At 40.8% G+C, this 25,798-nt stretch overlaps 1 protein-coding gene across 3 annotated transcripts in view; it reads left to right on the top strand.

Moving 5' to 3' along the window:
• The first annotated feature begins 343 nt into the window (after nucleotides 1–343).
• Nucleotides 344–25,798, top strand: part of zeb2a (zinc finger E-box binding homeobox 2a) — a 41,712-nt gene continuing 16,257 nt past the window's right edge. Inside the window, exons 1-2 of one of the 3 annotated variants that reach the window (XM_038307820.1) lie at nucleotides 344–520; nucleotides 1,355–1,432. In XM_038307820.1, the coding sequence (XP_038163748.1) occupies nucleotides 1,372–1,432 (61 nt within the window). In that variant the 5' untranslated portion in view covers nucleotides 344–520; nucleotides 1,355–1,371. Of the gene's footprint in view, nucleotides 630–1,082; nucleotides 1,433–25,798 lie in introns of those variants that run through there. The other 2 variants (XM_038307821.1, XM_038307822.1) reach the window with 2 other exon arrangements.

Below are 25,798 nucleotides of genomic sequence, written 5' to 3'. Positions count from 1 at the left end.
TTAAATAATGATAATAAATATGCTGGCTTTGAATGAAATATTTTTTTATTTGATAATTCAAATTTTATTAACTTAAATAAACCTTTTATATTTTGAGGTCTTATTGATGTTAAAATGTATCTTCATTCATTTTCAGCGAGTAGCTGAGAAGAGAAACCACACAGCCCTATTCCCCAGGTGAGACACTTCACCTGTTCAGGTAACATCCTGTGAGCCAATAAGCTCCAGCCCTCGTTTAGAGAGAACAGAGCAGTGGGGCGCGTGGACAGGCTGATTAATTATCCCCCCTCGTGAAGATAGGTGGCGCGTGGGGCCACGAGTTATCGCTGCTGTGCATGAAGCAGAAAGACGCGGTGTCAAGCGGCGGAAGGCGACAAGCAGAGATGGCCAACCTGCACTCCGGACAGAACCCGTTATGAGAGTCGCTCCGGCTCAGGAACCGCCTGGACCCATCCGGACCCACCGAGGCTCAGCTGGACTTTTTACTCCCGCAGGAGAAAACGAACGGCGAACCTCTCCTGTAAGAATCCTCTGATCCTATTCAGTCTCTCTGCTCCTCTGCTCACAGTTCACTCCGTGCAGCCAATCAGAGCGCAGCAGTTACCTGCAAAGCTCTACCTGCGCGACAGGTGAGAGGAAAGCATCCAGGTGGGGCCAATGGATGGATGGATGGATGGATGGATGGATGGATGGATGGATGGATGGATGGATGGATGGATGGATGGATGGATTGATGGATGGATAGGAGGATGAGTAGATGAATGGATTAGCAGAGTGGTGTTTGGCAGAGTGCGCTGCAGCTCATTTTGCTGGATTTAAATCAGCAGATTCAGAGCGAGGGAATCCTGCGGCGCATGGATGGATGGATGGATGGATGGATGGATGGATGGATGGATGGATGGATGGATGGGGTGGAAACAACGTTTTATTAAAGAGCGCAGCTGATTTCAGGCCTTATTGTTGATCTTATATAATAAGAAAATATCCAAAGCTGACATCGATATATTGTTGATGGGTGATTGGCGAGGCCTGGCAGATCAACAAGTTAGTTGTTGGGTGTTGTTCAGTAAGGAGGTGGAGCAGTTGAGTGTGTGTCTGTGTGCGGAGTTTGTACCAGTGTGTATGAATGTGTCCCCTCCTCCTGTCAGACCAGCGGAGACGCTCCTCATCAGAGATCAGGCTGACGGGGACGCGGCTCGGTGCGCGCTCTCCAGCCTAACAAAGTGTTGACAAAGTGCACAGAGTGTGCGGGGAGCCACTGTGGGAGTGGATCGGGAGTTCTGGGAGTGGATAAGGAGTTGTGGGATCCGGAGCCGGTCTGGGACTGACGGTGTGTGTCTGTGCCGTTGTTCAGGCAGCAGGAGGACGGAGATGATGGCCCAGAGTCCCCGATGGAAGAGGCGCAAACAGCTCAACCCCCGCAGAAAGAGCGGTAAGAACAGCACTGCACACTGCCCAGAACTCTGCTCAAAGTGTCGCGGACTGAAGAAAGTTTGGAGCGGGACCCGGAGCTCCGCGTGTCCGGGAAACTGCTCTGTCTCTGTTTGATTCTCTGAGGAGTTCCCGTTTTTTTTTTCTTTTATCAGTTGCAAAAACAATTAAACAAACAAACAAAAAATATATATTTATTTTCAAGGGTGTTTACAGCAGGACTTATTAATGATTTATAAGTATTTTATTAAGGCGGCCAGCACAGAATAGAAGATTTAAAACTGAACATGGTTTTGTTTAACAAACAGATCATCAGTGAATGAACTAGAACAAAGCCAAGTATTTTATTCAGATGGGGATAAAGGCAATTTATTCTAGAAAAACAACAACAAAAAAGTAGAAAGTGACCGAAATAAAAAGGAAAAACGATTAATGCAATAGAGGCGCAGAGCAATAAAAACAAAAACAAAATCATCCTCGCACAGAAATGAATGCACAGCATTTAATATGTTATAAGTTATCTGATAGATTTTTTAAATACATTTTTTTTAGACATTTAAAAGGGACTTTGGGCTTCTTATATGATAAAAAATACTATTTGTTGTTTCCGAGTATTTTTAGAATTAAATATGATTCTTTGGAATTAAATTAACTTAGATTTATTTTATATTTCGGAATGGTTTTTACCCTCGTTCTAAGTTCTAGTCTCTGAGCGGCTCTGTGGCTCTACGGTCACTGCGGCCTCCTCCACCTCTGGAGGTCTCATCCAGCTGTTAAGATACAGCTGTTGACTAAACTCTGTGTTTTCTGCCTGGCTTCTCTCTCTGTTTTAGTGCGTGTTACTTGCGGTTCAGGTTGTAAAAATAACTTCTCTGTTATTTTCATGACTGGAATTAACTTTCTTACAGCTAGATTCCTCATTCCATCATTTTGAATTTAGATTCTTTTAGATACATTTTCTCATGCAGCTTGTGAGAAACGGAAATTATAGAGAAATGTGAAATATACAAATAGTTACAACCAATAACCTAAAACAAAAATCAATTCAGCTTTATTAAAATAGATTTTCATAACAAAATAAAACAGTCTGAAGCTGGTTTATTTGGTGTGTTTTTAAATTAAAGTTTCTGCTGTAGCAGCTTTGGGGATGTTCGTGCAGCATGCAGATTGTGTACCGTTATAACCAGATGTAGGATAAAACAAGAGATGTACAGTTCAGCTTGGTGGTTCACTAGGAGTGGACTGTACTCTGCATCAGGGCCGCTCTTTCCTCTGACAGAATCCTTCAGAATGAAATCTGGATTCTGTCTGTTCAGATTTGCTGATCAGCCACATCATGGGTCTCTTTCAACTCATAATAATGATTGATTATGTAATTAATCCAGATTGAGGTGTTACTTTTTGATGTTTGCCTATTTTATTTTACAGCCTGTCTGTTAATGTGACAATCAACCTCAGCCTCTCTAATTTCACTTTCATTGAAATAGGAGCTATATGCACACCTGACAGGAGCTATGAGCACATTGAAGGGCCTTGCAGACAGAAGGCCTGTTGGTGTTGACAGGAGGCCATTGCAGAGCAACTGGCGCATTAAGTTGAGCTCTATGCTGATACAACCTCTGCACTCGCAGGAACTTCATACACATTAAAGCACAATGACAGGAATGCATGTAAAGGTGTCATTCCCCCCATATTAGATGTAGCTGAAAGGTGGGATCTTTACTCTGATCCAGTTAAAGGGAGAAGCTTTATGTTTGGAGTTCGGCCTGATGAAGTTTTCAGCTTGATGTTCGGCACAGCATTCAGTCTAAAGTTCGGTTCTGTTTCTTGGAGCATGAGAGCTCAGGTTCCCCCCGCTGCAGCTTGGTTAATGTCACTTCAGACTCGTCACCTAAATCAGAACTTCATACTGATGCGTTAATATAACATAACTGGGGCCTTTTTATGGTTCTCTGTTGAAGCAGTTTAAAAGCAGGTCGGATCTGCTGCTCTCTGACCTGAATGTCTTTCATATCTGCCCCCCCCCCCCCCTTACTCGGTAAATACCCCCCCTAGGGCAGAACAAAGAAAGCAGCTCCTCCGCTCCTCCTTAATCACCATTCAGATGCTGTGAGCGCCGCCGGGGACGCTCAGCTCACTGCCATCCCAGATGAAAGAAGCAGCAGAGAAGGAATTGAGCTGAGAGAGGAGGAGGTGAGAAAGGAGGACAGAGGAGGTTACTAGCAGGAGAAGGTGTATTTGTGGCCTTCATCCTCCTGAGATGCAGATGGTCCTACGAGAATCTAAGACCTTCCAGTTTTTTATTTTTATTTTGAATGACAGCATTTCCCAAATACGGGCTTTCTGTCACCGGCAACATTTTTTTTTAATAATTAAAAAAAAAATTCTTTTGAAATATTTTTGAGCAGCACTAAACAATCTTGTGAACTGTGAATCTGGAGCTTCCATGTGGGACCTGTATGAGGGCCCTGGTGGCTCCTGGGGCCCCTGACTGCTCTGCTTCTCTACAGGTCAGGAATCAGGCCTAAAATGGTGCATGTGATATGAATTCTTAATTTTTCTGCCCCGCCTCCATGAAAGCTTTTATTGTGAAGAAAAGCAGATTATCTTTATTCACCTTCAACCCCCCCACACCCCCAGTACCTCCTGTCAGACTCCCCCTCGGCCCCCTCCTGTAGGATTTAGGCAGATTTACTTCAGCAGACACCTCTGGTTGGACAACAGATGAGGAGCTGGGGCCCCCGCTTTTTGAAGAAGGACCCTTTGTTAACAACAGGAAGTCTGTTTAATGCCCCCCCCCCCCTCCATCACAGTCGGCCAAATAAAGGCAGAGTGATGTCGCAGTCACATGACCAGTGTCAATCACATGATGAACCTTCATCTCCTGATCTGAACAGAATATGATGGGATGTTGTTTGTGAAGGTCAGAGGTCAGCATGGCTGCAACATCATCATGTGTCAGCTGTTAGTCTGAGGTTTAGGCTCCTAATCTTTGGCGGTCCTCTGATCTCCCACCTCTGACTGTGGACACCAGGTAAATGTAATGAAACAGTTTTTAATGATGTTTCAGTTGCAGAAACAAGAACAACCATTTGAATTTTTTTCCGGCTCCGCATAGTCAGTCTAATCCGAACTCCAATCTTAACTCTTCTGCCTGTTTCCCTGTAATGAAAGGTATTTCCCCATTCAGCACCACCCAGCCCAGATGACTCATCAGGCTGTGAGTTAGAGGGCAACTGGAAAACAGTAAATAAGATTTTTAATTTCTCTTGAAGAAGGAATGTGTGCTAATCCTGAGATTAAAATGCTCTGATTTCTTCTTGTTTAGACCAGACAGTCTGTAATCTTTAATGGTTCAGATTGGAGCAGATTGGAGCCAATGAAAAACTTTCAAAGTTTTGGCCTTGTTAAACACCCCCAGTTACATGAACACACTTTCACATGTGTCCCGCTGCTGTAAACTTCTTGAACATAACAGACGGCCCACCCCACCCACTCACTCCAAATAACTTTATTCCTCTGAAATCATGTCTTCTTCTCTTTTTTGTGAAAGCAACCTCTGAGTCACCAATGTTCCTACACCTCCCATCATGCCTGAGTATTAGATGTTCTAGTGTTTTCTGATGTTTGTCTTTTTTCAAGGTGACTGACACGTGCTGGCTTTCAGTGAACCATAGATATTATGTTCATCAGTGCGCTCGGAGCCGACTGGTGACATTTTATTGCCGTTAGCCTAAACAGGGTTCTTCAAGGTCAGAGCGGAGGTGCATAAGGGCAGAAAGATAAGACACACTGTAGCGCACTTACACTAAACCAGACACACCGTAACACATACACAGGTCAGAGCTGAGGCACATCGGGGCAGAGAGATAAGACACTCTGAAACAGTCAGAAAACCATCATGGAATATCACTCACCCATAGTAGCAGGCAGAGAAGTCAGATTAAAACAGAAAGTTTAATAGACGAACCTGAAGAGGACATTTTTTTCAATTAAAATCAAACTGTTCATTGCAGCATTTATTGTCTTCAATGTCTTCTCTCTTTCTTTTAACTGTCTTCCTTCTGCTGCTTGTCATATTTCTAGTTCACATTACCTGACTGAGGTAATGTGAACTAGGGATCGGTCTCCAGAGAAAACAACCTGTTCAGTACGTAGACCTAGCTCTAATAGGAGTGGTGCATTTGATTGGCCGAGCTCCTGCGGCAAGGTCACACACATGGAACAATCAATAACGGTTGGCTGGATTAAGGTGTCATGACATCTGCATGTCCAGACCAACACTGTACGCCTGGATAACTCCACCCACCCCCACTTTTTCATCACCAGGCTCCACCCACCACTGCTGGGATGGTCCTGATCCACCTAAGAGCCACTCAGGTTTTTATAATGAAGATTAAGATCTTTAATGGAAACCATCATTCTTTTTACAAGTTACTGGTCTGACCAGATATTGGTACCGGTACTGACGCAGCAAGGGTTATTTTATTGCTGGTGCTCGGATATTGGTTGACTGTTAATGAACTGGTAGTTTGCTTCCTGATACTGGCCAGATAAGGTTGATGCTCAACTTGGACTGGTACTGGCCCAATTCTAGGTTCTTACTGGCCTGGTACTTTTTAAATTCTGGAATTGTTATTGATATGTTAGGTGCTTTTTGTTTCTTTGAGACTGACTGGCTACTTATCAGGGTTTGAGTTCTTATTGTTCTTGCAGCGGTCTATTGCTGGATCTTAAACGCTAGTATTATTCTGGAATTGGTCTGGCTTCAAGTGTTTTAAATTTTCTATTAGTCCGGTTTAGGTATACAGTGTTGGTAACTGTTCTGGTCCTGGTTTCTTATTGATCTTACCTAACATAATCTTTTCCTATTTTATCCTGCTTTCTCATTTTTATTGATTTTATTGGCCTGGTACTGGTCTGGTTCGGAGATGCTGTTAAACTATCACTGGCCTGGTACAGGTTTAACAGTTCTAATGTATCTGTTACTGGTCCCTTTCTAGGTTTTTTAGCTTCTAAGTGAGCTGGTATAGGTCTAGGTTTTTATTTTAGCATTTTTTATAATCAACTTACCTTAATTTTTTATTCACTTAAACTATTGATCTTCATAAGATATTTAATTACCTGTATTCCATTACAATGTACTTTGAATAGCCTTGCTATTAAATGTGCTGTACTGTATATATAAACCTTGCCTTGCCTAAGCCTGATAATACACTCATTCAGCACTGTTCTGGTTCTGGGTAATAATGGGCCTGTGTTAAGGAGGTTGTAGATCTTTCCTGGTGATAGCTGCCTTATACTTGGCTGATCCTCTGGTGCTTAACGTTTGTTACTGCTCTGGTACTGGACTGATTTGGGATTCCATTAAACCTGTTCTTCGTCAGGATCTTTAGGGCTGCTTGAGATTAATGGGCTGATAACGTTTAGGACATTTCTATGGCATTTCTAGAACCTTAAATATATTTCCCTATTACGACATGAACAACAGTAGAGCTTTTTCAATCTAATTACTCTTGCAAATAAAGATACTTGAATGGTGAAGACATGCCTCACTGTTGGACACCAAATATTTTCTTGGATTTTTTTCTTTTTAGATTTTGTCTCCACCATTTGCACACGGACTGGACTCACATACCCAGTATCTTCTCAGAGAAATCCAGGCATTTGCTTTGACAGTCAAAAAGTACCCCTTGTTACTCTATGAGTTTGCATCTTACAGAGAACTTTATTCACTCCACCTCCAGAGTTCAGGAGGATGTTCTGTCCACTCGGACTCCCAGTAAAAACTCCTCAGGCCACATCAGATCAGTTTCTCTCATCACTTTCTGGTCACAGATCTGCCAATTAAAGTAATGAGGCAGAGGACCTCGTCTTGGTGCGACCCGGCCGCCTCGGGCGGAGTCCTGCTGGACTGACCTCGCAGTATGAAGGTATCAGAGCTGACACTCCTGTCAGAGTTTGCTCCCAATGTCCGGTCTGAAGTAAATGTCTCCGCTTTGATGACCATGACCAAACGTGAGTCCTGAGAGATGAGTGTAGTGACGTTAATGTGAGGGAACTCACAGGTTCCTGATCTACTCAAGTTTAGGAGAATTTCACTGAGACAGAAACTGGACAGGGAGAAAAGAAGCTACGTTATTGATCACGTCTTTGTAAGTGAAATTAACTGTTGGAAACAAACTGAAGGTTTAAAAAACATTTTTGTATAAAATTTTCCTTGTGGATGTCCTCATTGCTCCTGGATGGAAATTAAATCAAAACCTAAAGAGGGGGGAAACTCACATGGGGGGGTCTGGCGATTCTTTTTCAAATTTGAGTAACTGTAAGGTTTTGTTTTCAGGAGAATGTTGTAGATGAAGAATAAATTCTAGTCTTGTAAGAAATCTGAATAATCTAAATCCCTTTAAAAACAAATTCTGGAAACTACGGTTTAGGTATGTTAAGTGGATGATTTTGGAATTTATCATCACTGAAAAAATATACCAGATTTGGTATTTCTCTGAACATCTGAAGCCGATGCACCTCACTGCAGTGTTTCTTTCGCACTTGGTTCCCACGGTGAAGAGCACCTTTCAGCTGTGAGAAGTCTCGTGCATTGCCTCTGAGTCTCACAGCCGTGTTTGCTGTGGGATTATCAGACTTTGTAAGATTGTTTTGGGCGGGGGTGTAAAGGTAGCCATGGGGAGGGCCCCCTGTTGGCCAGGAATGCCGGTCAGGTCAGGGGGGACAGCCAGGGGAGGCGGGGGACACTCAGAGACGGGGCAGGTGCTTTGTAAGTCCCGTCAACCTTCAAAGAGGCAGCAGAGCTGAAAAGGTTAGCAGAGGACAATAATCCCCCTCCATGGATAAAAAATACCCCCCTTCCCGGCCTGCAGCCTGACAGACGCTTTCTGCTTTTGTCCCACTGCTTCATTTCAGCTGAACACGCTCTTGTGTCACTCTGTCACTGACTAAAAACTAACCCAATGCTGATAAATTGACCGAATGATGGAGAACTGACCAAAGACTTTTGCACAAAGATATATAGTCTGTCTCCATCATCTGAAAAAAATGAAAATACTGTGCAAATTATTCTTCAATGGCAGAAAAAAAAAACGTCTGCAAAACTGACCTATGTTTCGTCAGATGCCGACATGATCCAACACTTAATCTAAGACAACAACATGGTGAAAATTCTCCATCAAAAGCTGAAAATTTGACTGATATCTCAGTCACAGAATTAATAACCAATCACATTCTTTAGAACAAATGACCGGTGGACCTATCAGAAATGATAAAAAACATCAACTCTCCATAAAAGTCTAAAAACACTCAAAGAAAAATGACAATGAAAAAAAGAAAGTCAGCTACACTTTTGTAGTCACAAATAAACTACTCTCAGATAAAACGATCACTTCATCAAGTCATTCCTCCTGATATGATGCAGAGGTCATACTGGAGGTCTTTCTTTGGGTTTTTTAACACCCTAATAATGTCACCCAAAGGAATTCAGACATTCCCTGAAAACATCAGATGTGAAATGAAGCAGTAGAAACTTCCTGGAGCTCCTAGATTTGGGGGCGTCATACTTCTCTAAAATGGTGATGGGGGGCTGGCAGTTTCGTCATGGGACCCGAGGTGTCCTCTTTTGTGCGCCCTGTCAAACATGGTTAACATGCAGCCATTTATCTGCTGAAGACCCCCTCCAATGGTGAAGAATGGCCTGGGCCGACGGCATCGGGACGGGGGTGGGGGTGGGATGCAATCATTCCCCCCTACTCCCCCTTCGTGTCGATGCTCGTTGTCGTTCTGGCGTGCTAAAACAAGGTGCTCCAGAAACCACTTTCTAATATGTAGGAGTGAGCATGCCACTCTGACCACGACTCCTTTTAAAATCTTTATGGATGCATAGAACACCCTTTTAAGGTCAAATCAACTCATCACAGTAAAAACTCTGGAAACACTTTAAACCTCAATTGCAGTTCAGATGAAAAACCACAACACTGAGTGCTGATTATTTTCCGTTTTTTTTTTTTTTTATTCTCGATAATATTCCAGACTGCCCTTCCTTCTAATCCTTCATGTGCTGAGAGCAACAGCTGACAGAAACAGCCTGTTTGGACTCCATCATCTGTGCAACACATATTTCTCTCACAGTTGTTGTTCTTTATTGTGAACACTGAGCAGGGTCATTACTCTGTTGGTTTAATAAAACACTCACTGATCTCTCTCCTGCTAGTAATGAAAAAAAAAACTGTTTTTCTCAGTGTTAATGCTTTTTGTGGTGGAACTATCCTTGTGAAATTAACTTTCACAAGGAAGGAGTTTTGGTTTTAAACTGCAGGCATAGCCTAGCTTTGACAATGTGTTGCAATTTGGCATCCCCAGGGTAAAGAGGGGAACTGTGGCTAAAAAAATGCTGCAGAATATTTTCACTTGAGCTGAGATGAATCATCGGTAGGACTGTCAGCCGCTGCTGTCGTCTCCAAGTCTGCAGACTGATGTTAGTTGCTTGTTTGTTTGGCAGAGTGCTTGGCTGTGTAGGCTGAGGTGGCGAGCGCAGGGGGCTTCCTCTTGCTGCTCCGCAGTGGTTCTAATGTGGCACATAAAACCCCAGCTTTGATATCGCCTGCTCCAATAAGCCCCTTCAGCCTGCCAGCACCTGCCAGCGGGGAGGTATGCATTCATCTGGCCCCTAACAGGATTATACTGCTCTGTAATTGATTCATTTGCAGTGAGGGGAGGTGACAGTGCTTTGGAAATGAGAGTTTAGGTAACAGGCGCCCCAGAATTCAGCCAACTGCATGTGTCAATTTTATTACATCAGTCCAGATGAACTTGAAAGGCAGGCTTTGTGCGTGCTCAGAGGGAACAGAGTCAATAGGCCTCATTGATGTGAGTGTGTGTCTGTGTGTGTTCTTTCGTCTCCCACGGCTGGCAGGGTGTTTGATTTTTTACTGTATGCTGTGTTTTAGGAGTGTGGTCGGTGCTTGTCTGTGGTGTGATCAGTTTTTCATCAGTGTGACACAAACGTTTTGCGTCGATGTGACACACATGTTAGAGTCTGGGTCTGTTCACACATGAATGAAGGTACAACAATGATGATCCGACAGGAAAACAGGCGTAACCGGGTCGATCAATACCCTCCTGTGTTAAAGGCCAAATCCAGTCTGTCAGACTGTAGGTTGAAAAACATCTTAATTTGTTAACATGGATCACCTAGATCCTTCTGCACAGTAGGATAAAAATGTTTGTCATTATTTTCCCCAAAGAGATTATGATTTGCACATGAGTCACGTCCATCAAAGCTGAATGCTTAGGCTTTAGTTTTAGATTCTATATGGGTCCATATCACCCATCTAATGCTGAGTGCTGCATTATCTTTTAAAAAACACAAACCTTTAGATTCCATTCTAACGCTTAAAATAAATCACCCAGAAGCCTCTGCAGCTAGACCAGGCTTCCTCAAATTCAACTCTCAAAGTCATGTCTCCTGCACATTTTAAATATTTCTCTGCCTCCACACCTGAATCAAATTGCCAAATTACCTCCTCAGCATGCCGCTAAGTTCTCCAGAGACCTTCTAATGACCAGATAATTTGACTCAGGTGTGATGAAGCATTGCAGTCCCTGTTTTCTTTACTCGTTAAGCAACACTTAAACTACGTTCACACTGCAGGCCTTGATGGTCAATTCAGATTTACTTGTGAAATCCAATTTTTTGCTGTTCACATTTCCACATATACACGACTTGTATGTGATTTCCTGTGTAAACTGCATTCATATAACCTAATTGTTAAGCATGTGCAGTAGAGGATGCAAAGACGTCACAAGCAAGCATGCTCTGTGTTTACAGAAGTAAACATGGACGGTAGTGCTGGAGCACATCTAGTGATCGTTCCCAACCATAAAAACTTAAACTTTGCAAGATGTTTAAACATAAATACTACTCTCTGCATCATCGTCCACCATTGTTGTTTTTCTTGCAACTTCTGCGTAGCAAGAAGCAGAAAGCAGAAGTGACCATTGTCCGGTATTAATGACATTTAGGTTGGATAAATGCCAACTGGCTGTTCAGACACAGCTTGCATTTAAAAAGATCAGAATCGTATCGGATTCAGGACCACATAGCCAAGCGGCCTGGGTCAGGTTGCAAAAATTCGGATCTATTTTGTTCAGACAGCCATGAAAAGATCAGATCCAGGTCGCATATGGGCAAAAAAAAATCAGATTTGGGTCACTTCAGGCTGCGGTGTGCACGTAGCCTAAGACTATGTGCACACTGCAGACATTAATGCTCAATTCTGATTTTTTTTCCATTGCCATTCACATTTCCAAATATATGCGACTTGTATGTGATCTCCAGTGTGAACTGCATTCATACAATGCAAGTGTCCTGCATGCGAGGCAGAGAACGCAATGACATTACAAGCAAGCGTGCTCTGTCTTTATGGAAGTAAACATGGACGGTAGTGCTGGTGCTCATCTAGCGATCTTTCCCAACCTTAAAAACTAACTCTCTTTAAGATGGTTAAACAAAAAAAAAAAGACTGCTCTCTGCATTATCGTCTACCATGATTGTTGTTTGTCTTCCCACTTCTACTTGGCAGGATGCAGAATAGTGACCTTTGTTGAGTATCAATGAATGCGACCTGGCTGTTCAGACACAGGTCACATTTAAAGATATTTGATCCGTATCAGATTCAGGACCACATAGCCTAGTGGCCTGGGTCGCATTTGAAAAAATCGGATCTGTGTTGTTCAGACTGCCATGAAAAGATCAGACACAGGTCGCATCTGGTTCACTTCAGGCTGCAGTGTGAAAGTAGCCTAACAGTTTTCCCTGTTTATCACTGTTGATCACTCGTTTAAGCAATATGTTTCATATTAGTCCCTGGTTTAAAAATGGGTTAATTAAAATGTTTTATGCTGCACAACACAACCTCCAAATCACCAGTAAGTACCAAAAAAATAACAAACAGAAAATAAATAAAGCTTCAATTAATTTAATACAAAATTCATACCACAATATCATCAGTTATGATATTGTGGTATTACTATGAATCTGGTTATGGTAAATATGGCAATGTATAAAGAATATATGTACTGCTCTGTTGGGAGGAAATAATGTCTCCTAATATAAAGCCTCAGGAAACTGATGATGAGCAGACTGTAAACAACACCCAATTTCAGCACAAGTAAAAGCTTCCAGTACATCTTCATCAAAATAAATCTGCAATTTCTTAATTTCTATCCAAATTATCTCCAATTTACCAAAACAGCAGCAACACCTTTGCCCTTAAGAAACAGAAAATCCTGAGTTTGTTAACAGCAGCATCCAAAACCTAGACTCAAATGTCTAAAATATTTCGACTTTTCGTATTTTTTTTATTTTGTATGCTACATTAATAATTTTCTTTCTTTTAGCATGTTTTTGCTAAGCTATACCAAGTTAATTTAACTTTTGATAATCATGTTGCTTAATCAAGGATGTTGTTACCCTAAATTATATTGTTTATGATATTATTTGTTGGAAATCAAATAATTATTATTATTTATTTAGGAAATTTATCACATTTAGTGTTTTTATTTTGCATTATATTTGCTGTTTAGTGTTTGTGCCTACCTCAACCAACAGTTGTGTGTTTTTCTTAGCAATAATGCTAAGCTATGCTAACAGCTTTATGTTGAAATGAAATCTATCAAAAAACTTTATGTTCTTTGTGCTTCTTCCTTTTGTTTTTGACTAACAGTAAGGTGCAGATATTGCATGTTACACTGGGAGTCTGACCAGTTGTCATGAAAACCAGTTCACCTGAAACTAATGGTCCCACCAGACCAGACCCCTCTTCGTGCCCATCTTAATGAGCCTGGGAAAAGTTCCCCTGCTCCCGTGGGGCAGAACTAGATGACCCAGTGGACATAGTGTGCCCTGGGGGGTCGGGGAGGGGGGCGTCTTCACGTCACCCCTCCTTTGTCCGGATGTCTGGAAAGCTCAATGTGAGAGACGGTGATTTATGACTGAGCTGAAGAAGCTGCAGCAGAAGAAGACGGCCGCCTGTCCCCGTTTCTCCTGACGCGCCGCAATCCTCTTTGCTCCCAAAATCTGGGTTAAATGCAAATTGATCCAAGCGATACCAGACAATAATTACCGTCCGACTTATGTGTGCGGGCAGCAGAGCAGAAGAGAATTCAATAAGACCTGGATGTGTTTGCACTGTAGCCCCCGTCCAAGTCAATCCACTGGGGTCATAACAAAGGACACAGCGTCCACAGGGGCCGCCGGTGTTTTTACCTCAGAATGTCATCCTGGACAGAGACAGAACAGTTAACTGAAAGAATTTGATCACTGGGTTGTGTAACGTAATGCATACAGTTTAAAGAGGCTTTCACATGAACAGATATTTAGATTTGGTTATTCGACCCAAATCAGCTTTTTTTACTGCAGGAACCAAAGACTTAACAAAGTACGCACATGAACCTGAAGTACAAAGTGAGTTATAATGGTGATAATATGTTTATCTGGTTTATTTAACACTCCCAGAAGTCCACAAATCCATGTTTCTGACCTTTTTACCATGCAAAAAGTGGATAGATATGGTCAGCAGTTAGTCAACAACCTTTCACTCTGGTTGCTTGTTTGTTTTTGTTTTTAATAGATCTTAGTCAGTGGAACTTTTAAACAAGTTCTTCTGCTGTTTGGAAAGGAGTGCAATTAGGCTCCTGAGCATTCAGTATAATTTTTTTATGTTATTATCTATTATGTCCAACTAACAGTTTTATCTGCAACATTTATGAACCGAAAGATTTGACCCAAAAGTTACCTCACAAAACACAGCTCAGGTCAACAGACAGTGGTTGTAGGCATACCGGAGTGCTGATGCATTATACTGGTAAGGTTCTTTCAGGGTGTGTCAGCGTTTAAGTTGAGTAAAAAGTGTATGAGGATCATAAAAGATCAGGGAAATGTTAAACGGCTGCTTAATCCAGTTCTCCTCCTTTTTCCTTTAATACATTTACAGCTAAACGTCTCACCTTGTACTTAACAAACCAAGCAGACATTTTTTTAAATAAAGGATTTGTATTGAATTTACTGCTTCACAGCCCTCTTTGCTCAAGTCTTTTTCTCCATGTATTACATGTGTGCATGTCTCCAGCAGCAGGTAAAGTAGCAGAAAACGTCTCTGCACCAGTTTCCCCTTTTTTGTGCAGTCCTTGAGTTCCCTTTGCTGTAATCTGCTGACACTTTATTTCACGGGTTGTGTTGACCGTGTCACCACATTGTTGCTTCTCCTTTGGTGCTGAGAACACACATACACATGCACACACCTTCATGCGGTGCCCTCACACTCTTTTTATTTCCTTTTTTGTTCTCACTTCCCACTCGCCTCCTCAGATGCTGGCCCTGCGTCTTTTACGGCAGTGTGTTTGCTGGTTTTTGGTGAAACTTTAAGAGTCAAGTTTGTTTTCAGGAAGTTTCCCCTCTTTTGCTTCTCTCTGACACAGCACCTGCATTTTTCAGACTTTTGTTGGCTAAATTGAAGCCTGTTGCTGATCCTCTGACCGGATGAGAAGCAGCATAATTCGTCCTCTTCTCTCAAAGTGTTTGAAGCTGTGACAATCCTGATGAGGATGACTGTCAGACTTTGTTGATCCTCTCGTTTGCTCAAACGAGTCCTCCCACTCAGTTTTTTTTACCCTGATAATGTCCTGAACACCAAGGTTATGACCTCAATGATGATCAGCAGACACAGTGAGGCAAAACAGAGGAACGAGGAGACCGTTTGCTCCACTGATTCAGGAACAGGGAGCTAAGTGGTGAATTTAAAAAAGGAGAATAAGAACAAATGTAATCATTACATGCAAAAAATTGGATATTATGAACCTGAATATTGCAGCAAATGTCAACTGCCATCAGCCTGAGTCTAACCACAATTAAATATGCTTTTTAACTCTTTTTCTACATCCCATAATAAAGGGATAATGTTTTACATGAATTAAAAGCTTGCAAAAAGTGCCAATAATCCATTAATAGACCTGACTTGGAATCTGTCACTATGAACCTTCTACATGCATGACTGTAAGGAGTCTTTAACCAACCTTATGCTAATTGAATTTCTCCAACAACAACAAAAAAAAAATGGTGAAGACATACCTGCATCTTTTGTTTTAAATCTTTGTCGGATGAGCTGATGCAGTTTTGTAGGACAGTTCAGCAACATATGGGCAGCAGAAAGTTGTTCTCTGCTAAACACTGGTGCTATACTGACTTGACACCATTGCTGAGATTACACGAGAAATACAGTGAGAGCCATAACGGCCTAATAACGTAAAAATAAAGAAGAAGAGAGAAATCGACCTGCTGAGTAATGCACGACCCAGATCGCAGAAGCTGCTGAGTCACTGGTTGTTATGGTGATTGCCGCTTTTTCTGGGGAGGTGGGTGAAAGGGGGAGCCCACAGCGGCACCTTTCATTAAAAGGGCAAAAATAAACACAGACCATAATTAAGGCTTCAACCCAACAGTCATTGTGTGAAATCTGTGGGTCATATCAAAAAAGCTTGCAAACTAAATCCACTGGCAGCCACGTGTAGGTTTGTTTATGAGTCAGCAGTGTTTTAGATCACATGTTCAAAGAGAGTCTTTCATTTTTAGCTTTGAAATTTATTCTGAGCTAAAATAAAATGGGGATCTCTTACAGTGTAGGTGTGTGTAACTGGGCTCCCAGGGCTGTTATGACAGATATGATACGTTCTATGGCAGCAGAAGTGGGGGAAAACAAACAAACATGTCCACATACTACTGAATAAACTCAACGTGTAGATAAACTGTTGAGATGAATGTAGTTTAAATATATAAAAAAAAAAAAAGGTTTCTGCCTATTTCATAAAAACAAAATGTAAAGCATTACTGTAAAAACTTTTACAAATCTAGAAAAAAAAAAAAACTGCAAATAGTATCAAATTACCTTTACATTCAAGAAAGTCCCATGTTGTCGAACTTGGGCAAAATTTGAACAGTTTCCTGAGTATAGTATGACCGAGCTACACTCTACAAAAATATAAACGCAACAGTTTTGGTTTAGCTCATATTTTTTATGAGATGAAATCAAAGATTTAAAACTTTTCCTCATGCACAATATCAGCATTTCCCTATAGTATTGTTCACAAACCAGTCTAAATCTGTGAAAGTTAACATTTCTCCTTTGCTGAGATAATCTATCCCACCTGACAATTGTGCTGTATCAAAATGCTGATTGGAAGCTATGGTTAGGGCACATGTGTGCCTTAGAATGCCCACAATAAACGGCCACTCTGAAAGGTCTAGTTTTATCACACAGCACACTGCATATGATTAGAGGGAACGTGAAATTGGCATGTTGACAGCAGGAATGTCAACCAGAGCTGTTGCTCGTGTATTGAATGTTCATTTCTCTACCATAAGGCGTCACCAAAGGTGTTTCAGAGAATTTGGCAGTACATCCAACCATCCTCACAACAGCAGACCACGTGTAAACACACCATGCCAGGACTTCCACATCCAGCATGTTCACCTCTGAGACCCGCCACTCGGACAGCTGCTGAAACAATAGGTTTATATAAGCACATTATTTCTGCACAGAGTTGGGAGTGTTGGCCTAGTGGTTAGAGCAATGTGCTCGTGCTCTGAGAAGGTTGCAAGTAACTGGTTTGATTCCCACAGCCTGCACTCTGGATCTCTGAGTAAGACCATTAACCCCACACTGCTTCCCGGGTGCCGCACAGTGGCAGCCCACTGCTCCCCAAGAGGATGGGTTAAATGCAGACGTACATTTCTCCAGTGTGAGACTAATAAAGTTCAACTATTTATTTTATTTAATTTTTTTTACAAACTGTCAGAAACTGTCTCAGAGAAGCTCATCTGCATGCTTGTCATCTTCATTGGTGTCTCCACCTAAATCTTTTAATTCATCTCATAAAAAATGGAAGGAAAAACCAAAAAGGTTTTGGTTTTATATTTTGGTCAAGTGTAAAAAAGCTTGAAACAGATCAGGATTTTTTCACTACTTTTGCCAGAAATTTTACTTACTACATACTTTTTTAGTGGTTTTTAGAAACATATTTGATCCACTTTATAAGTACACTGTATAAACATAGTAATTTCGAGTTTCTGTTGAATAAATTGATCTGTTCATTTGCTGTTTGAAATGATTAAACAATAAAACAAATAAGTTGAAATGTAAATTGCCTTTTTTGTTGCTATCTTTTTCTGGATTAAACTTTGATCACTTTTATTTGCACACTCAATAGTGCTAATTCATATTGACTCACTTCCTTTCATAGACCGTGCTTGGAGACTGCTTCAAAACCGCTGTCACTTACCTACTGTACAGAGCTAAAAGAATCCCACTTTTTAAGTTGACACCTTCAAACTGAGCCAGATATTCAGTTGTTGACATGAAAGAGCCAAATGCATTCAGTAGAGACCTTTTATGGTCAGATGACAGATTAAGCTACTTCAAAATTATGTGAAACCTGTATGAAGGAGTCAGAATGAGGCTCTCAAAACTAAGAACATTGCAAAATGTAAAAAAAAGTTTTAGTGGTTGCCAGTTTTAGGGTTAATAACCCAAGTTTTGATATAATATTTTTGACTGCAATGATTAAATAACAATCTCGGACCATAACTCTATCCATTGTACAATGAAAGCACTATTGTAGCACTATTTGCCTGTTTTCTCAAATATTTGAGCAAGAAGTAAAAAGATCTAAGATTAAATGCTTATTTTGTCAGAATTCGGAAAAAGTAGCAGGCAGAAAACAGAGGATGATTATTAACTGGATGTAGGAAGATTGAAAAAAGCCAAGCAAACAGGTGAGAGCAATCAGGTGAGCAGTAACAACAGCTGAAGAGATGAAGGGAGGTAGAGAGGGACTGAACAAAAAGCAGGGGCAGACTGAGAGAAAACTAAAAAAGATACAACCAAATGTTATACAAAATAAATATAAAAAACCAGTTAAAGAATACAAATCAATAATGAATTAACTGAAAAGCAGTCATAAATGAATGAACTGAAAAGTAGCAATAACACAACATACACTTAAAATATGGACAATAAAATGCATAAGAAAATGAACTAAATGGAAAAAATCATGAACGTATAAACAATAAGGATAATACTGAAAAACATGAACACAAAATAATAAGGAAATGTTTTATAAGAAAAATTCTGGATAAAAGAATTGATTGTTTATATTTGGCGTTTTACACTTGCGTTGTATGACTGCAGTTCACACAGGAGATCACAAAAAGGTCGCATATATATTGAAATATGAACAGCAACGCAAATAAATCAGATTTCGCAAAGAAAAAAAAGTCAGAATTGAGCATCAAGGCCTGCAGTGTGAACGTAGCCTTAATGTCCAGTCCTGTTTAAGGTAAAAGCTGTTGGAAACCTCCAGCTTCTTTGCTGTTTTCTACAGACCAATTTTTTGGTCTGTAGACCAAAAAAAAAACACCTAAGTACAGAAAAATTTAAAACATGTTTTTAGACAAGACTAGAAATTTCTTTTGCTGATAATTCTGAAAAAAAAAAAAATAATATTTTAGGGTGATTAAAGCAAAAATATGACTAGAAAATATTCAGAGAAATAATATTTTGTTGTTTTTTTTTTCTTGTAAGGTTCATTCATTTAACAGATTTCAGATAGTAAATAGGGAATGTGAGTTGATGTGTTTCACTTTTATTGTGCTGCATTTAGGATCCTGCTGGTGTTCTGAGAATGAACCGCAGCATTTTAAGCTCACTTTGTGTTTGAACGAGCTCTGAGAGCCTCTCCATGCTGTCGACTGTAACAAAACTCTCCTCTTCTTCTACTCCTTCTCCGCCTACTAATTTAGCTAATCTCTGTCTCACACACTTGGGACATGAAGGAAGAAAGTGAGACAGAATCAACTCCGACCACTTTTGCTTAAACACTTTAATTAGTAGAGAGGTTGCAGAATAAAGGGCTTTTATTTTGGTGTGCAGTGAGAGCATGGCTGGAGAGGATTTAAACTGCTCTCCCCCATGCCTATTTGTTAGCATGCATAGTTAATGGGAGGGCTTCTGCAGACGTACATTTTTATTTTTTGCATGTGTTTAATCTTCATTTCTAAAATATCTAATGCAACTTAAGCAAAACTAGTTATTTGACAGCTTAACGGTTGTGAAGCCTTGTTTCTGTAGTCAGATTACTGACAACTCAGATCTTCAGTGAAAGAGAACAGATTCTGACTATGCAATACTATGTCAGTCTGGGTGCTAATTTGTTCTTCAACCTTAAAGCTCTGGACCATGAGTCCTGGTGGGAAACATTTTGTGTCTATCCGTTCTGCTGCTCACTGTGTGCCAGCAAAATAAGCTGCACCTATGAATGAGGCCTGGCTGGTACAAGGAATAAGTAGCTCCTGCATTCTCCAAAGTCCTCTCTGTGTGGGGTGTGCATCACTGAATAATAGCTACTTTATAACCCTACCTTGTTGATCTAATGGTGTCTGATCAGTTGTGTTACCCTTTGAGTTTTGTTTTACCTCACTGGTCTGTGGCATTCGGGATCCTAAGGTGTATCGGTAGCAACTCTGAGCGCATCATTCTAACATATGTGATGTGACTAGACTGGAAAGAGAGACTAGGTGTGATGGAGTCATCAAGGTAATCAGCATGTGAGCTTGGCTCTAGCTGGTGGAAAGTCCAGCCGTGAGAGACAGTCAGTGCACGGATTCTACTTTGTGCAGTGGCTTGTTCATTTGACTGAATAGTTGGTCCCTGGGGCCCGAGCGCCTGTCACTTCATGTCACCTCAATGGGAATCACAGTGTGGGGGGGTGCGCCCTGAGTTAAACAGAATTGTACTCAGGTCACATGACTGAGAAGCACATCTGTTAGTCCAAAGGTGCAACCGCTAGCACTGAGTGACTCCAATGACACCTTACTTCCTGTTTGTCCTTCAACCTTGATTAAACACGCATACATAGACACGCATCTACAATCATATATGTGAGTATGGTTCCTCAGGGCGCTTATTCAACTCAGAAAGCTGCCCTCTTATTGGCTTTTCTCTTAACAGTGAGCAGAATCACCTAATAGCTGAATATGGTTGAAAATCAGATAAAGGTACAGTGGACAATCATCTTCCAGATTTAAGTTCTGGGGAATCATCTGTTTTATTTGTCCCACATGTTGTTCTTTGTGATGTGCTGACCTAACGCCTATCTGCATGCTCATTCCTTGCTAGTTTTCTCTTGCTGAGCATGCACATCTCAATTTTTTCAATGTATCCATTGAGTGTCAGTTTTAGTGATGCATTGTAACTCTTCTGTTCTCTCCAAGTACTTATAAACTTTGACCTGTGCAGAGGGTCAATGGGGTTTCCACTTCCATACTTTATAGGCGTTCGCCATGGTGAGCTAAACAGCAGGTAAGATAGTCTTGCGCATTTATAGTTATAGAAAAAAAGTGACTTGGTTTTTTGATACCTACATTTCTGAAAAGATCCTCAAATATACCTTTACTGTTAACCTAGAAACAAATCAGGTTGTTGAAGATGTCGAGGAGTTTAGTTGAAGCAAAGATCGTCCTGATCAACCAGGTGACATTTTTCGACAAACGAAGCAGTTCCCTTTGAATCAACCTGTGTAAAGGGTTGGAGGTATACTTAGAAATATTCACAGTCTTGGTTGTTTTTTTCTGATCGTACTTTTATTTTGGTCCTTAAGTTGTTATATATGCTGTTAAAGTGAAAGGCGGAAGTTAATTTGGTTAATTTTTCCCAATTGAGAGAAATGAATCTCAGTCTGAGGTTGCTTTGTACCAGATATTTGTTGTTTCTGATGTGTCTGTTGTGCAGTGGGTATTTGTTGTTCTCCAGGTGTTTGTTGATCCTAGGATGTTTGTTAGTAAATGGGTGTTTGTTGGCTAGCAGGTGTCCATTGGTCTCCAGATTCTTGCTAGTTCCAGGCTGTTTTTAAGGCGTTTGTTGACTACCTGGTGCTTGTGGGTCATCAGATGTTTTCCAGTTTCCAGATTTTTGTTGATTTTTGGTATTTGTTGCTAACCAGTTGATTGTTGTCATGTGATTATTAGTTATTAGGTGTTAACAGCCGTGTCAAAATGGGATTTTCACATAAACATATCTTTATGTCAAACAATATATGAAGCCGTTGCCATCTCAACCTTGATGTTAACTGTCAGAAAACAACTGACGCAGTGACATACCGACGTTGTGTGACCTGAGGAAGTGCTGACAGAGGTGTTTTCCTTCTTCTTCTTTGGCTGTGCCCGGTGCTTGTGTCCGGCTGCAGGTTGTGGTGAGGGATGGAGGTCTTGTGAGTCAATTTTGAAGCAACTTGATCAGCAGTTTCACTTCTGCAAATCATTCCTGGAACAGATGAAAATACCTCTGAAGACCAGTCAGTATGAAATTTTGCAATACCTGACACACACATTTTATGAAGCTTGTGTGTACAAGGATGCAGATGGTTTACTGTAGAACAGCTTTACTGTGACTTCGAGAGTGTAAGGATGAATAGATGAGAGCTTCGTTTGCTGTGGAGGAACAAACCTTTTTTATGTTGCTTTATTTGCCACACCCCTTTAGCTGTACTACTTGACATTGTGTCTGTCTTCCAACAATGCAGGTGATTTTTGTTGTCTTCAATTTAGTTTTGTTTCTTAAATAGATCAGTTCCTGCTAAATTTTCAAACTTCTGATTGTATTGATTGGTGGTAACTTCTGACAATAGTATGTTTGTTTTATCTGTTACTGGATTGGAAAGTTTTACATGTTTATTTTTTATTGTATTTTGGGTCTGTGTTGGCACAGCAATGGTTGCATATTGACTGAATATTATCCTGATGTCGACTCATTTTTTGGCACAGTTATCTGGTTTGCATTTCTGCCTTGGCTCGACATACTTTCTTTTATTCAACAAATCTTTTGTCAGAGTTGGTTGAATTTCTAAACCTTTAAATGGTTCCGCCTCTGGAACAAAACAGGTCCACAGAGTCCAGATTCGCTTTGTCTGCTGCAGCTGATCCTGATGAATTCAAATCAGAAGCCACAAACTGACACAGAGCTTTAAAGGCTGAAGTGCGCCTATGCTGCTGCTCTGATGAAGAAGGAGAAGTTTGAGTGATGTTTCTTAAAGAGGTGGGAAGTTAAAATACCTGCAGTCATGAATTATTAGCAGAGAAAGTTTTTCTTGCACGTCTTCTCCCAGGAAGAAGGTATTCATTGGAGGGATTTAATAACTGCGCTCTTCCTCCTTTCTCTTTTCATAAGGAGTCATCCTCCACCTGGGAAGATAAATTATTTAGACATTTCGGATTCTCTCCCCCTTCCTGCCCCCCATGGGGGGCTGTTGGGCTGTAAACCCTCAAACTCCCTCATCATAGTCTGAGAATATCTATCCATTATTCACTATTAAAATCTGACTTTCTCTTAAAGTAACCTACATTTTTATGGACATGCCCCCCTAGAAACCTTGGAGACTGATGATTAATTGATTCCTCACCTAGAAAGACGAAGTTTGACGGGCTTCAAAATGCATGTAGAACAAGACTTTGAGTTCAAATGCTAAAAGAGTAAAGTTTTCGGGAGTTTTTCATGGAACAAGGGGAGCATGTTCATGCTCATCATGAAACCTATTTACGCTTCACCAGCTATGTTCAGACACAAAAGTAGAGTTCACACCTCAGTGTTCTCCTTCTGAAACAGACACACACCAGTGGATGGCGGCTATGGTATCACCGTTTCACCTCTTATCAGAGCCCAGCAGTTCTGTTTTCTCCTCTATTTGTCTAATCAGGCGACACACCGAGGCCGCGGTGAGGCTTCAACGGACGCCCTAGTGCTGATAAACCTAACGTTAAACTCCTGCACATATCTGCAGACAAAAACAACTTGTTCCTGCTCTTTTAAGATCTGAACTTAGCTCTGAAATTACTAATTACTTTTATGATGAGGTAAAAAGTTGCAGAGGCAGATCAGGTTAACAGACCTACTGCTTGATTTGCAATCAGTCAGAAGCTTGATATGAAAGTTATACACATTTTTTCTTAAATTTAGCTTTTGGATACATCTGATATAATGAACACAACCATAGACATATCAATTTTGTGACGTTCTATTATAGTGTTCTGTAATTTTTTTTTGTCCTTTTCTTTTTATCCTTATCTTGTCTGTTTGCCCAGTAACCACCTAGGGCTACAGTAACCTATGTTTAACCAAAGAGCACAAACTGTTGTCCCACTTATATGCACAGTGGAGAATATTTTTGTATAAGATTTAAAACAGGATATGGTCATTTAAACATTTTTAAAAGATTAAAATGGCCTTATCAGCCCCCTCCCCAGCCTTTCCTTTTGGGTTTGGTGCCGTTAGGATGTTTTAATAATAAATGTGGGAATCTTTAACCTTGTAACAAGATGGTAAACATAGAATCATTCTCATTGTTATCCTTCTTCTCTAATGGTTTTGTCTGGTGAAAGGTGTTTATCACAAAAACCTAGTCATAGATTTCAAACAGATGTGAAAATTGCAAAATCAGATGAATTAGGAATCTCCTAATCATATTTCTTTTTAATAAAAGTTAACGGTTAGACCCGGGACGCGTCCAGGTGTGGCCAGTCTGCCGTTAGGTGTGATACAGAGACGGGTGGAGCTTGAGCTGAATGTGCTGCGGCCAGATTAGGAACATAGAATAATTTGTATGGTTAAAAGAGGAACTCAGCTTGATACAGTTACACCTAAACTGCTCAGTTAGCTTTAACAAAACACTGCATAAGGTTTGCTTTCTGCTGTATCCGAGGTCTTTTTGCTGTCACAAGATTAAAGCCGGCAAATTATTATTGTTATCATTGTGAGCAATCTTCACACTGCTGTTGATTAATTGATTGATTGATTAACTTGATTGATCCTACATTGGAGAAATCTACTTGTTACTTCAGCTCAAATAGTCAAAGAATGTGTCGAAGGAAGAAAAAAGTGCATGGATATATATACAGTATATACAGTGAATCCAAATATGACAAGGTTTTTTAATTTTTTTTTTATAGTAGGATCATTATACAGGGTTATTGCACAGGGTATTAACATTGGTATTTATATAGATTGATATCTATATTTATATATACAGTTATTGCACTAGGATCAATTATTGTTTGTTTCTTCAGTGGAAGGTGCATAGGTGACTCATGTCAGTCTTTTGTTTTACTGCTCAGTTTAATTAGATAGGACAGAAACTTAACAACATTGCCTCTAAACATGATGTTAAAGTGACATCGCTGTCAAGCAAATATGACATTACTGGCATACAGGGTATGCAAACATGTAACTTGTCACTGTGAATGAATGTAACATAACTGTAGGTCAAAGTGCTGTCACTCCATCAAAGTTGTGACATCACTGCATGCAGATGTCATATCATTATGTATAAATAAAATCTCAGTGCATGAAAACGTCATCTCCGTTTGTATAAATGTGATATCCATGTCCCATGAGGTTAGTGCTTGGGGGGTGGGGGGCTCAATGACTGAACTTTATGGCCCTTCAGTGATGGCCGAGGAAGAGACAGCTACATCAGCTCCTGTCCCATATAGAGAGCACAAACTATCTACCCCTACACATCTTCAGCCAGCAATTCCCCACTTTTGCCTTTCAGCGCTCAGCCTCAAGGGAAAGTTGAGTTGCGGTGACTATGATTACAAAGCAACTTGCCAGCAGAGGAACATCTTTGCCTCCGATGTCTCCCCCCATTTCAGAGTCTTTCAGGGATGTTGCTCCATTCTTAGATGCAGCACATACCTTAAAACTGAGCAGCTGCCTCTTCAGGCTCCTCTTTATTTTCCCACATCGGTAGGCGCTTATGTTTGGAGTCGGCTGTTACTGAGCTCGCTTTTATGTCTGTGTGCAGCTGGAAGCCTGAGATGATTCACTAACAGTACATGTTCTATGGTGCATTTTTATGGAAAGATAAGACTTTGCCTGCTTCCTGTTTGTCATGTGATCAGAAATACAGACTAAACACTGGAAATAAATATGAGTGAAGCTTATATTGATTGATTTCCTAAAGCTTAATCAATCAATCAATCAATCATCAGACACAATCAATCAAACAGAGCTCTGCTTCTTCTCTGAGTCTGCCATGGCTGGCGGTGCCCAGTGGGGCCCATAAACAGTCTGGGAGCTGCACCATACTTGGGGGGTGGGGATAAGATGGAAGAGAATGGATTTAAGGGTTGGGGGGTGGTGATGATGTAGAGGGCTGTGACCCCCTCCTTGCCTCACTTTCCAGCCTGTTGCTCTGGTCCCTTCAGATAAATGAGACTAATTGAATTAGGAACCAAATACAATCAGAGCCTCAA

Source organism: Cyprinodon tularosa, unplaced genomic scaffold, assembly GCF_016077235.1.
Source record: "Cyprinodon tularosa strain WSP-4 unplaced genomic scaffold, ASM1607723v1 ctg620, whole genome shotgun sequence".
NCBI classification, from domain to species: Eukaryota; Metazoa; Chordata; class Actinopteri; order Cyprinodontiformes; family Cyprinodontidae; genus Cyprinodon; species Cyprinodon tularosa.
The sequence above is the reverse complement of the archived record's forward strand: the minus strand, read 5'-3'. Positions and strand labels throughout refer to the sequence as shown.